This window comes from Dermacentor variabilis, unplaced genomic scaffold, assembly GCF_050947875.1.
Source record: "Dermacentor variabilis isolate Ectoservices unplaced genomic scaffold, ASM5094787v1 scaffold_16, whole genome shotgun sequence".
In the NCBI taxonomy this organism is placed as follows: domain Eukaryota; kingdom Metazoa; phylum Arthropoda; class Arachnida; order Ixodida; family Ixodidae; genus Dermacentor; species Dermacentor variabilis.
In genome coordinates, this window is record NW_027460324.1 from 5,077,341 (window position 1) to 5,089,456 (window position 12,116).

General features: G+C 45.5%; 1 protein-coding gene across 1 annotated transcript in view; it reads left to right on the top strand.

The window, feature by feature from the left end:
* Nucleotides 1-12,116, top strand: part of LOC142568039 (1-phosphatidylinositol 4,5-bisphosphate phosphodiesterase-like) — a 272,674-nt gene that overhangs the window by 213,670 nt on the left and 46,888 nt on the right. The window contains exons 22-25 of the mRNA XM_075678120.1: nt 1,503-1,774; nt 4,708-4,803; nt 6,424-6,528; nt 11,081-11,233. Coding sequence (XP_075534235.1) covers nt 1,503-1,774; nt 4,708-4,803; nt 6,424-6,528; nt 11,081-11,233 — 626 coding nt within the window. The remainder of the gene's footprint in view (nt 1-1,502; nt 1,775-4,707; nt 4,804-6,423; nt 6,529-11,080; nt 11,234-12,116) is intronic.

Here is a 12,116-nt window from a genome sequence, read left to right on the forward strand (position 1 = left end):
GTAGCTCGTGCTATGAGAACGATGTACTGCGCTCCATGCTTCGGCCAGTACGAGTATCTCTTGTTCTGAAAATAACTTTGCCTTTCCAATGTAAATAAACCGCCTGTTCCATTTCTCTAACCTCGCACTCATCACAAAAGAAGCAACCCTCCTCAAGAAAGCTCGGATGACGACGTTGGCCTTAGCCTCCGTGTGATGCCCTGATTGCACAGGCCAGCTACCCGTTACCAAGACACACCGGGCGCATAGGCTAGAGAGCAACCCTCAGTTGACGCCAGACTCTGAGGCCACGACCCCGAGTGCTACGTCTTCCATGGGAATGACTTCGACTTGAGGTTCCCAAATTGTTACGTGGTTGCCTCGTATGCAGGGCAATCCCCAACATTGGGGGTGGAGTCCAGCGGAAAGGTGTAACGTCATGGGTGGGATATTGCAAACAATTCGACGATGATGATTGGCCGTGATGCAGTCATCAAATTCCCTAGTCTAGTCGCCTAGGGACACCTTTGGTGCAGTGGCGTGTCCAGTGATTACTCCTACATAGAGTGCACTTCCACAGCTGCAGCTAGCGTAAATAATGTAAAATAAACCCTTTTCTTTCACTCCTGGTCCCAGACATACTCATCCCTGTGCCTGGAGTATTCCTGGCCTAAACGCTACGCCGAGTCACAACAAGCATAACTCATGAGCTCTACAAGGCATTTGCCATAAGTTCTGTTGAGTCAGTATGCTTTCGAATGCCTCAACTACCGAGAGCATTGAGCACCTCTGCGGAGGAGTCAGAGAACGATCTTGCCATTGGTTCCCAAAGATTTATTCTTACTCAGCCACAACAGGTTTTGAGCCTGTTGTTCTGTGTTATTCTTTGTTTTCTTTCCTTTTTTCTGTTTTCTTGAATTTATATATTGCAGTCACACAGTGGCAGTCACTCCTAACCTACCATATGTGCTGTCTGCTGTTTCATATCCTGTTTTATTGCGCCGTTTTTCTTGCATAAATTTTGCTGGACTTTGTCTCAAACTCGTGTGTCATGCTAGCAACACCTGCTAAGCTTCATTGCAATCAGCTTGCTTCACTTGCTTGGTTACAGGTTGTAGCGTGGAAACTACCTGCATAATTCTTCTGAAATGAAAAGTGTTGCTCGCATCCACTAAATATTGTTGCTTTCAGCCAAAATAAATTTCAGGTTTATTTTCAGCCATGACGGGAGCCACTTGATGTTACTTTTGTTTTGACTGCTGAAAACAATGTCTTGTCTCTTAGTACAATGTAGCAATATTTTTCTCTCCAGCTTTATCAAGTGGCTTGACTTAACTAGAGTGATGTCCTGCTTGCATTTACAACATCCCTGACTAGATCCCAAATTATGTTGCATTTCTTACATAGCAGAAGCGTTTTCATGTACATGGCCTGTATTGTTTCTGGAGGCAGGTACATAACACGTTTTTGGTAGAACTGTCCAGCTGCATGAACCACGTAGTGATGGCAAGATATCAACGCAGGTACCTTCTGAAGCCTGACTTTATGCGACGGGCAGACAAGTCCTTCGACCCATTTGCGGAGTCACCCGTGGACGGTGTGATTGCGGCCCAGTGTTCGGTGCGGGTGCTGTCGGGCCAGTTCCTGTCGGACAAGAAGGTGGGCACATACGTCGAGGTAGACATGTATGGACTTCCCACGGACACCATCCGCAAGGAGTTTCGCACCCGCATGGTTCCTGCCAACGGACTCAACCCTGTCTACAACGAGGAACCCTTCGTCTTCCGAAAGGCACGTGCAGAGCCTCGCAACATGCAACCTCAGGGTGAAGCGTGCAAAACGAGTGGTTTGAGATGTTCTTAAGAATGCCTCACCTTGGCTAGAAGAGTACAGCAAGCAGAAAATAAATCCATTACCATAGTTTCATTTCCAACCTGCTTTATTTTGTGCCCTCAATTCAGAAACCACTTGAAGTTTACAGGGAAAGCATGTACTAAAGCTGTGTTGGTTTTCCAAGATCAACCCATGTGCCTGAATGCGTTGCAGCACATTTTCTTTATCAGGGATTTTAGATAGACTGTGAGATGTGAGACATTCAAGAGTTTGCTGGACAATGCCACATGGATCTAGACTTAGAAATGCATGCAGAACCGCTTCGACACTATCCTCACAAGAACAGTGCGGAACATGCCAAGGCTCTGATTGGTCACCACAAACACTGTTCAGTACAGGATTGAGGGGTTTTATTGCTGAATTATTGTGCCATTGAGGTGTGAAGCAAGAGAACAGACCACCGTTACATGCTACAGCAATTTGCCTATTCGATTGCTGTAGTCTAAAACAGTACAAATTGATCTTGACGTAACATGCAAAAATGTTTTTGTTTCTTAGACCGCTAGATACTCATTGTGCTTCCTGTGCATATTGGGCCACAGGTTACTTGCTGTTGTATATTTTGAAATTTTGTTCCTTTATTGTTGTCATGTGAAATTCACACGCACAGGAAATCGAGTAACACTGAGGCTAAGAGATATAATTTGACACAACTTATGCCAGCTAAAGTAAAGTACAACTTGGTGGCAGCAGTATGTATGACATTTGTAGTTTGAATGGCGAAGCTTACAACTGGCCCCTGTTTATAGGTGTCAATCATGCATTCTGCAGCGTGCAATGGTAGTAATGCACACAGGAAAAGAATAACAAACATGTTGCAAAGTGCCTCATATTGGGCATTTTGATAAAGCGACATTTGTTGTTAAGGCTTGTCTTAAAATTGTGTAGAAAGCATTCTGTGATTTATAAATGCTCCAGTTAGCCATCTACTAGAGAGAAAACTGAGATATAGCTTAAAGAAGAAAAGTTGTGTTCCCACAAATGTTCTAGAAGGAAGCTGCAGTTGAGAGCTCCAGATGAATTTTTTACCACCAAAGCTCCATGTTGGACCCTGTAATCATGACACAAGGGTCCTTCGTAGCATTTACGATTGATTATGATTGTTGTGGGAAGAAATAAATTTACAATTCCTTGCTTGGCAGCAGAATAACCTATTTAACAGTTAAGTAGTGTCAAGTACGTTCTTTATTTCGGGAAATCCTTGGCACATGCACACACACACTGTCTGCGTTCCGTCCCCCCGCATCACACGCGCCTTGCTCCGCCGATTACTTCACTCACTCAGTTGTTGTTGCACGCTCCCCGCATGCCGACCACGCACACGCGCCTTGCATGTTCTCCCTGATCGCCACACACCGTTGCATACCGTCCCATGGCTGCAACTCTACACCACCTGGCGTCGGCCCAGTACCATCACAGATTCCCCCCCCCCCCCTTTATCCTGTGAAGAGGGCTTCCAAAGCACATGATAAGGGTTCAGCTGGTCTGCATTAGCGTGGCCTGTCTGTTTCCCTGCAGCAGGGTCTCTGAGTCTGTAGATATTGCGTCCAATGTGTGCAGTCACTCTAAATGGTCCTGTGTGTCGTGGGGCAAACTTTGCTGTGAATCCAATGGCTGCCTTACTTAGTGGGTGCGTATCCCAGAAAACCAAGTCTCCAACCTGGAAGGTAGCTGGAGTGCTCTTATCTAGCTCTGCTTTTAGTTTAAACTTGTAGTCAACTGTGGTTGACTCCACCGTAAATTCAGACGCAATGGACTGCCAGTTGGGGTGCGCACCTGAGAAGTGCCACCATTGTTTAGCTGAATCTCCAACGCTGCTGGAAGCAACTGAAAACGGCGGTCAGGGAGGATCACTGCAATATCACAGTACTCTGAGTGCTTCTCCAGAAAGTCTTGCAGCGAGTGTTGGTCCTGGTAGCCACTGAATTTCGGCAGTGGGACGGGCGCGCTTTTGATGTTGAGCGCTGGCCCCGCGCCGGTTGTCTCGTCGGGCGTAGCTGTGCCGGTTGTCTCGTCAGGCCTAACCATGTCATTGAGCCGCGTGGTACGCAGAATTTGAGCTATATCAGCCGCGAGTCTCTCCCTTTCCATTGTGGTCCAGGAGCTCGAAGACAACAGTCCTTGGATGATCGAAGAAGGCAGGAGAGGCTGCACAACTGGCTGGGTGGCACTAGACTATTCTTGGTCCTCCATGTTAGGTCTGGTCGGACGAGCCCCCACTTGTCAAGTACATTCTTTATTTCAGGAAATCCTCGGCGCATGCACACACACAGTCTGTGTTTCGTCCCACCGCACCGCACGCGGCTTTCTCCGCCGATTACTTCACTCACTCAGTTCGTTGTAGTGCGCTCCCCGCATGCCGACCGCGCACACGCGCCTTGCATGTTCTCCCTTATCGCCACACACCGTTGCCGACTGTCTTGTGCCTGCGACTCTATGGCACCTGGCGTCGCCCGGTACCCTCACAGTAGCATAACAGCTAAACCATTAGAGTTGTATGAAGCAGTGTGCTGGTATTTTTGCTATAGATAACCTCTTGCATGTTTCTTGCCAGGATTGGCTAAGGAATTGCGCAAGACTTTTTAAGTAAGACAGTAGGCAGTGTACAACTTATTTCTCGGAATTTAGGAATAGGTTGTAGGTACTATTGTGATTTGTCATTGCTGACAATGGAGCTGTCTGCTCATTATCTTGCGATGCCAAAACATCAAGTTAGTGCATTGCACGTTATCATTGCTTGCAGCCTAAAGATATCCATAAGAGTCATTTCAAAATACATCAAAACATTGTCCGTGATGGTAGATGTGCATTTGCGGCTGCTGTGCATGCAGGTAGTTCTTCCCGATCTGGCTGTGATCCGGATAGCTGTCTATGATGAGAATGGCAAAATGCTGGGCCAGCGCATCCTTCCCATGGATGGCCTGCAAGCAGGTGAGCTACCTCCTGCACTTCATTCGGGACCGTTTGTTGTACAAACTTTCGCAGTTGCAAGTCGGCGCTTGTTGAGAAACTACCTGGGTCCTTTGTGCACACTGCGGTTTTTAACATGAATAACTGATCGTTTGCCCAGCTTTCTCATTTCTTTTTCAGTAGAACCTCGTCGATTTGGATTTAGATGGCGCCCAAGCAGTTCTAAACCAGCACGCTGAATTAAAATGAAACCGCAACTGCTGAGGACAAAAGCATAGTCGCTATCAGCGCGAAAATGGATGGCGACTATGCAATCCTGAAGGCACGCAGCCCATGTGGTGTCATGCACAATGATAAACACAAGAACAAAGGCTGAAAAGGGGCAACAGAAGAATGCATGAAACTCTCTGACGTTCCCATACAGTTTCTATGGTTTATGCTGGTGACTAGGCCATTCAGTGCGATTTTATGTTGTTTCATTTTCTTGAAAAGCACGCTTATACTGTATCTGTATCTATGAGGTTCCTAAAGAGAATGCAGGAATAGACAAGTTGACATCCTAGCACTCTAATCAGCAGCCTCATGCAAAGCTTGGCCTCAGCTCGTATAACTGTTGTATTCTTTGGCTGTAGACCCTGAGTGGGGCCTCAGCAGAAACACCACAAAGTGAATGCAGAAACCATCTGACGAGTGCAGGCCAGTGCACATGGGGAGCGTCAATCATTTGCACTTGCATGAGCTTTGTGATGATACTGGCGTGCTGGGAGAACAACTGCTGTCTCCAGTCCTGTGCCCACTTGGGAGACACTTTGTTCACGGAAGGAGTCATGTACTTCGTGTGAAGGTGCACTCGCAGTGGTGGTAGTTGGCAATGCCAGCGTAATGAAACTGAGCCAAGTCAAAGGCACCCCGCTTCCCTAGTAGTGCCTACTTTAAAAGATACTGCAAGCCCCTCGCTCACAATTAGCTTTTATCATTTTATCAATGGGAGCATGGAAAGTTTAGGCGGGAATTTTTCAACCTGCGTTTTTTGAGAATCTCACTTGTTAATTGGACTTCAAGCCCTAAATATATGGTGTAGCGTATGTGGATTCAGTTGTTTAGAAGCAAATAAACAAACTATAAAATATCATTTAGTGACCCTTTTAGCATCAGTTTACTTGGCTTCCTTTTCCTCTCTTTCTTCTTTATGTGTAGTGCATTTTCATCAGCTTCTTAAGAACTGTTTTCTGTAAATGTATTTGGGTGGTATCTACTTCCAAGTATTTTTTAGTGCTGGCACTATTGTTCTTGCTTGCTTTACCTCTTTCCTGGAACATTTGTTGCCGCAGGTAGCACTTGCATTCTGTTTCTTTTCTCTTTTTTTTTCTGCCTGCAAACTTTCAAGGAAGCTGAGGAATCTCTCTTCAGGAAAAAAAATAATAAACGGCATTAGCAGAACACCTTGTAAATAGCTCTTGGCTTTAACTCTTCAATCTGTGCAGGTTTTGAATGTTGATTCATTGTAATCTGCATTTGGTCTGTCATATTGAATCACATTTAATGTGATTACAGGCACCTTATAATTAGTACTCCTTTTTGCTGCTTTTCTTTTTCGTTGTTGATGTGGTGATTGTGCATTGAAAACTTCTCTTTCCTCAGGCTATCGGCATGTCTCTCTACGGACAGAGGGCAACTTCCCCATGTCACTGGCCATGTTGTTTATCTGCATTGAGCTCAAGATCTACGTTCCAGATGGCTTGGGAGGTCAGATAATCATACTGCTGTCATCATAAATGATATAGTTTGCCAAGATCTTAGATCCTGTTGTGTCTTGTTTATAGCCAACATCCAATGCTCTCCTTGGTAGCATTGAAGTTATGCAAATTTAATGCTATCACTCGCATTGTAATGTTACCAAATATGTTAAGAGGTTGAAAAATGCTTTCTTGGCACTGTAGAAACCTGCCATTAAACACTGATGCAGTTCACAGTGTTTCAGTAATACCTTCGATTATTTTTACACTTTTTGTGGCTCAGACACAGAGTCTGTTTTTAGTGTACAGGTCGCCTCTGTGAAGTTCTTGCACAGCAGTTATGGTGCACAGTGCATTCATGGTACACAGTGCAAGTATGGTGGACAGTGAAATCATTGTGCTATTATGATGAAACAGTTAAAGTTTATGAAAATACCAGACAAGAATGGTACTGCCTATGATGACAACACAGTAATGATACTTGTTCTGTGCCTTTCGTCTTGCCATTGTCAAATATTGCGCTGCTGTTTTTTCTGCTGACATGAAAGTGTTACTGATGGATAAAAAGAAGCATCCATATTCTACTTGCATTGGAGGAAACATAATGCGAGATTGGGACATTTTTTAGTTCAATCTTACGTTGTGTGTCATAGCCTATTATCAGTTATTTGTGGTAAATTTCTTGGCAATAGGCATACTCAACATATGCATGCTAGGGGGAACCCGGAAGTAACACGAGCTTTTTTTAATTTGTGTATTTTTTACCATTCCAAAACATTAATCACCTTCAAAGGACTCTCTCTGGGATGTAATAAACTTGTTCCACTGCCTTATTTATTGTTCACAAATGTGCAGCAACTCTTGCAAACTGATGGCCCTCTGTGCCTTTCTTTTTTGTCTCTTCCACATTGTGGACATGCTTGACCTCAAGCTCCCGTTTCAGTTGAAGTGTAGCATTTTCAGGAAGGGCCACATGCTCTGTGCTGTGTGGGTAGGAGTGATGCACAAGCCTAAGTTCCACAGGTTTGCAGCATTTTCTTCAAACTGCATTGTGCAACCGGTTGAGCCATGAAAATGCTGACTGTTTGACCTTGCAGGGAAAATTTGAAAGGAACAAGCTCTTGAACATCAAAAAATTTTCTGAGGGAAGAGAATTTCAGTGTTGGGAGAATTTGATGAACACACATTGTTCTTTGACATCTGCCTTCGCAATACCAACACACATGGCAACAGAGGCTCAAAAGAAAGCAATGCAGTGAGCAGACAAAACTCCACATGCAGACGTTACTTGGTCAACAGATAGGGACGGTAGTATTGACTACCCTTCCTCCTCTAAAAAAAATTCACCGACTATTATAATACTCTGTAATGCAAAATTTGAGCGCAGCTCTATACATGTTTTCATTTCGCGATGCATCGAGTCAAAGAATTTGAGAGAGACATGTAGCAGAGTCGGCAATCGTCTAAAATCTGATCTGCGGGACGGCTTTTATACATGACTAATCAAAGGTTCCAGTGTAATTGCTGGTGCAACTTGCCTTCCAGAAAGTACTACACAATTTGCATCGCGCATACAATCAGATTACGAAACAATCACAAACCATGATAATCAAAACAAGCGCGAGCGAGAGCTGGTGCAAGCAGACGATAGTCCAAAACTAGCGCTCCGGCTGTGACCAGATAAGAGTAAGCATCGAGCAGTCGGGCGGGTCCGCATGAAACCAGCTTCTCGCACGCACGTCGCTGAAGGGCCGCTTTCATTGGTGTCCGCCCTTTGCAGCTTGCATCTTTTTTCATCTGCCGCTCCGCGGTTGCTCTTTCATCCTTCGCTGTTGTGCTCATTCGCTCGGTTATGCCGACGCTGACACTCGCTGCAGGAAGGGGCGCCTAACAGCTGAGCTCTGAAAACTCTTGCTACTTGTAGGTCCTTCCTCGTATAAGTAGTTATTAATTGTTGTATTTTCAGGCACGTACCCGGGGAGAGGGGGGGCTGCCCCCCCCAATTAAGTGGCATACCCCCCCCTCCTCCTCCACGCCGACGCCAACACTCCTCACAGACATCCCTAAGGCGTCGACAAATCAATCTAGTCGGCGGTGAACATTTTGATGCCTTTTACAGCCAAAGCTGTATATGGCTAACCTTCCGTTGTTTTTTCGGCGTCCGTCAACAGAAAAAATAATCATGTGGGCCGATCCTGGTGATAGTGCAGAAAGGGTGCAAGCTCAATGGCACATACCCCTGTGGGCTCGGGAACCTGTAACGTGCCCTGTAACATATGGGGAGTGCTTAACGCCTGCTTCACCAGCGCTGCGGGTCAGCGCGGCATTGCACTACCTTCAGGCCGACCCGCAGCAAAGGTGAAGCACTTTGTTTTCGTTTGAGAGCTTTGACTGTCGTCAGCTCTCACTGCCATTCCATCTTCACAGAGTGGAATGGTTGTCAATTTTTTCGCTCTTTTTGGATGGCGGTAGTTATGGGCATCTCCAGGGGTGTGAAGGCCAGTTTTCTCATCGATTTGGTGCCCGCACGATTATCTCGAGATGAGTTCAGTTGTCAGCATCTATTCAACGATCATGCGCATCACTGTGGCTTTGTTAGTTCAACCGTTAAGCAACAAGGTTGGCATTCAAAAATGCAAAACTAAAGCTTGTTTTCAGTCATACCTTCCCCAGACATCTGTCGAATGGAACCGCCTCCCTCCCGATATTGCAGCCATCGAGGATAACCAACGATTTCGTGATGCACTAACAACCTTTGTTTGTTTTGGAGAATGTTGAAATTATGTCCTAACAAAATTCACTGTATTGTATTTATTGTCTTTGTAACCTATATTACCCACTCCCCTCTGTAATGCCTTTGGCCCTGAGGGTATAATAAATAAAAAATAAATAAAACCGTATTTGTTTAGGCTGATCCAGGAGCCAGGGAAGAGGTTCGGTTCATAGTCAGGTGGTCTGTAAGCTCATGGAACGAGTTGATACCAGAGAAAACGCCAATTGTGTTTAACTTTTCCTTTTGCTTCATTATTTTCTCAAGTGGCGGCTCGTGGCGATGCTGGCAGATCCTCGGAACCACATACCCGCAATATGGGTTAGATAACGTGGAAAATAAATTAATGCGAAACAGCGTCCATAACCAGATTCTGAAATAACCATTAAAGCCACAAGCAATATGACTGTCACCCATTAGCTCGTCTGGCTTTTCCCTAATTTTACAGCAATTTTCGTGCAAAATTGGCAACTGAAAATAAGAATCGCAAGTTGAGAAATTAAGCGATCTACTTAGGGAAAGAGCCAAGGCAACAGCCTAACAGCAAGCAAAAGCGAAGATTAGCAAATTGAACCATTGTTTGATAAAATATTTATGGATCAACATTTCTTTATTTAAAAAGGAAGTATAGAAAAGGGCGCCGGAAGTGCAGAATAATTCTGTGTGTTTTGAATCACGCTTCCACAGTTATCAGTGGAGCCACCTGACGTAGCCAGTTCTCTGCTGTGCTAATGTGAATGTTTTTATAACCTTCCGTAGTGGGCACGGTATGTCTAGAACTGCAGCGTCCTGCGCTCTACGCGGTTGTACGGGGCTGGTGACCACGCATCGTTAAGCAACTTTCTGAAAAGCAACACGAGTCGCTTTTGCCACTTAAATTGGTAGAGCAGTAAACGGGGGACCCAAAAGAACTGTGATTGTTCTGCATGTATATGTATAAGAACGAGAAATAAGAGGGTGGACCGAGGGGCCCGATTTTTATTAATCATATCATGAGAAGCCAACAAAGACCCCAAGGAAAACATAGGGGAAATTACTTGTACTTACTAAATGAATTAAACAAATGATAAATTAATGACAATGAAAGTGAATGGGGAAACGGCACCGCGGTAGCTCAATTGGTTAGAGCATCGCATGCATAATGCCAAGACGTGGGATTGTTCCCCACCTGCGGTAAGTTATTTTTTCATCCACTTTCATTGCCATTAATTTATCATTTCTTTAATTCATTTAGTAAGTACAAGTAATTTCCTCTATGTTTTCCTTGGTGTCATTGTTGGCTTCTCCATGATATGATTATATATATATATATAATGCTTCCATTGCTAATTTAGAAAACGCTACTAAAAATCTTCATTTGACATTTTCACTTGTTTACTTGTTCTTGGCAGTGTTCTTCCTATGCTTCTGTCATGCGCGAGTCCATTTGATGTGGTTCCTTGTTCGCCAAGTGAAGGAGAGTTGTATCTTACAGGCATGCGTACCTGTGAGGTGCACCTTATTTCAATTCTCTTTTGCAGGCTTACGTGTCTTTATGGCGAATGACGGGCATTATTCACATTTGTAATATTAAAGGTATCTCCCCCATCATTTGCATAGAAAAGTTACCTTGGGTTGCCTCCCCCCCCCGCCCCCCCCCCCCGAGAAAGTATCCTTGGTACATGCCTGTGTACCTTACTGAATCATGTTTTGTGACAGCAATTGTACTAGGTGGCTGCAGCCAATAATGATATTGGCAAAAGAATATTTTAACGCTGTCTGATGGTCTGGTCACCTGTGCTCTTCGGTGCAGACCTGATGGACGCCCTGTCGGATCCGCGGGCGTTCTTGTCGGCCCAGGAGAAGCGACTTGTCCAGATGCGTGCCATGGGCATCGAGGAAGCCGACATCCTCGTCAACCGGCCCGAGCTTGGCTCCCAGCAAAAGAAAGACGACGAAAAGCGGGGTGCGCTGCCTATCCTGTTGTGCATTACTCACGTAATGCATGGCAGCATTATGGACGTCTGACATTTCACTCTGTGCGACGCGTGAGGTCTCAGACGTGCTCTTGAGACAAAGAAACGACAATGTAGTAGTGTAAGGAATTACAAGGGCATTTATTGTGCCTTTTGTACAATAAGGCCGCCTAGCAGAAATGCAACCCATGGAATGTGCTGATGGGTGCAGACGAATTGAGGAAGTCGGACTCACAGTGACAGAATATGAGCGAATATGTTCACCCCCATGCTGGACACCAACGCCTAATCGTTCACGCGTACAGTCACGCGAATGGTGGCGCGTTCAAACGATAGGGTTCATTCATCCCAGTGCCCCACTCCGAAGCCTTTCTTGGGACAGTCTTGTGAAGCGCATCGGCACATGTGCGAAACGTCTGATCAGTTAGTCTGACGCCAAGCCAAAGAGGGGGATGCTACACCCTCTTGCACCCGAGTAACTCTGCCGTTAGGTGGCGTTGGCAGTGTAACACTCTCTCTCGCACTATTCTGCAACTACACTGCAACTACACTGACTGGCAGCGGCACTTAGACAAGCAGGATAACAGGAGATGCGAGAGCCATGGAGGGAAAACAACATGAGGGGGAGCAAGAGAGTCGAGCGACTCGCAGACGTCCTCCAATTACCTTGTGCTGTTCGCTCAACCACATGGCCGCAATTTTCTAGCGCCGGCAACAAGCACCAGCTGTTGCCATCGCAGAAAGCAATCTATTCAGCTTGTTGCGTCACCATTTTTTGGCCAGCCAGAAAATTTTGCTATTCACCTAGAAGTCCTCGCGGCCGTTTCTCCCCATTATCGTGTGATTGCACAAAAAACGCAACAGCAACCACTC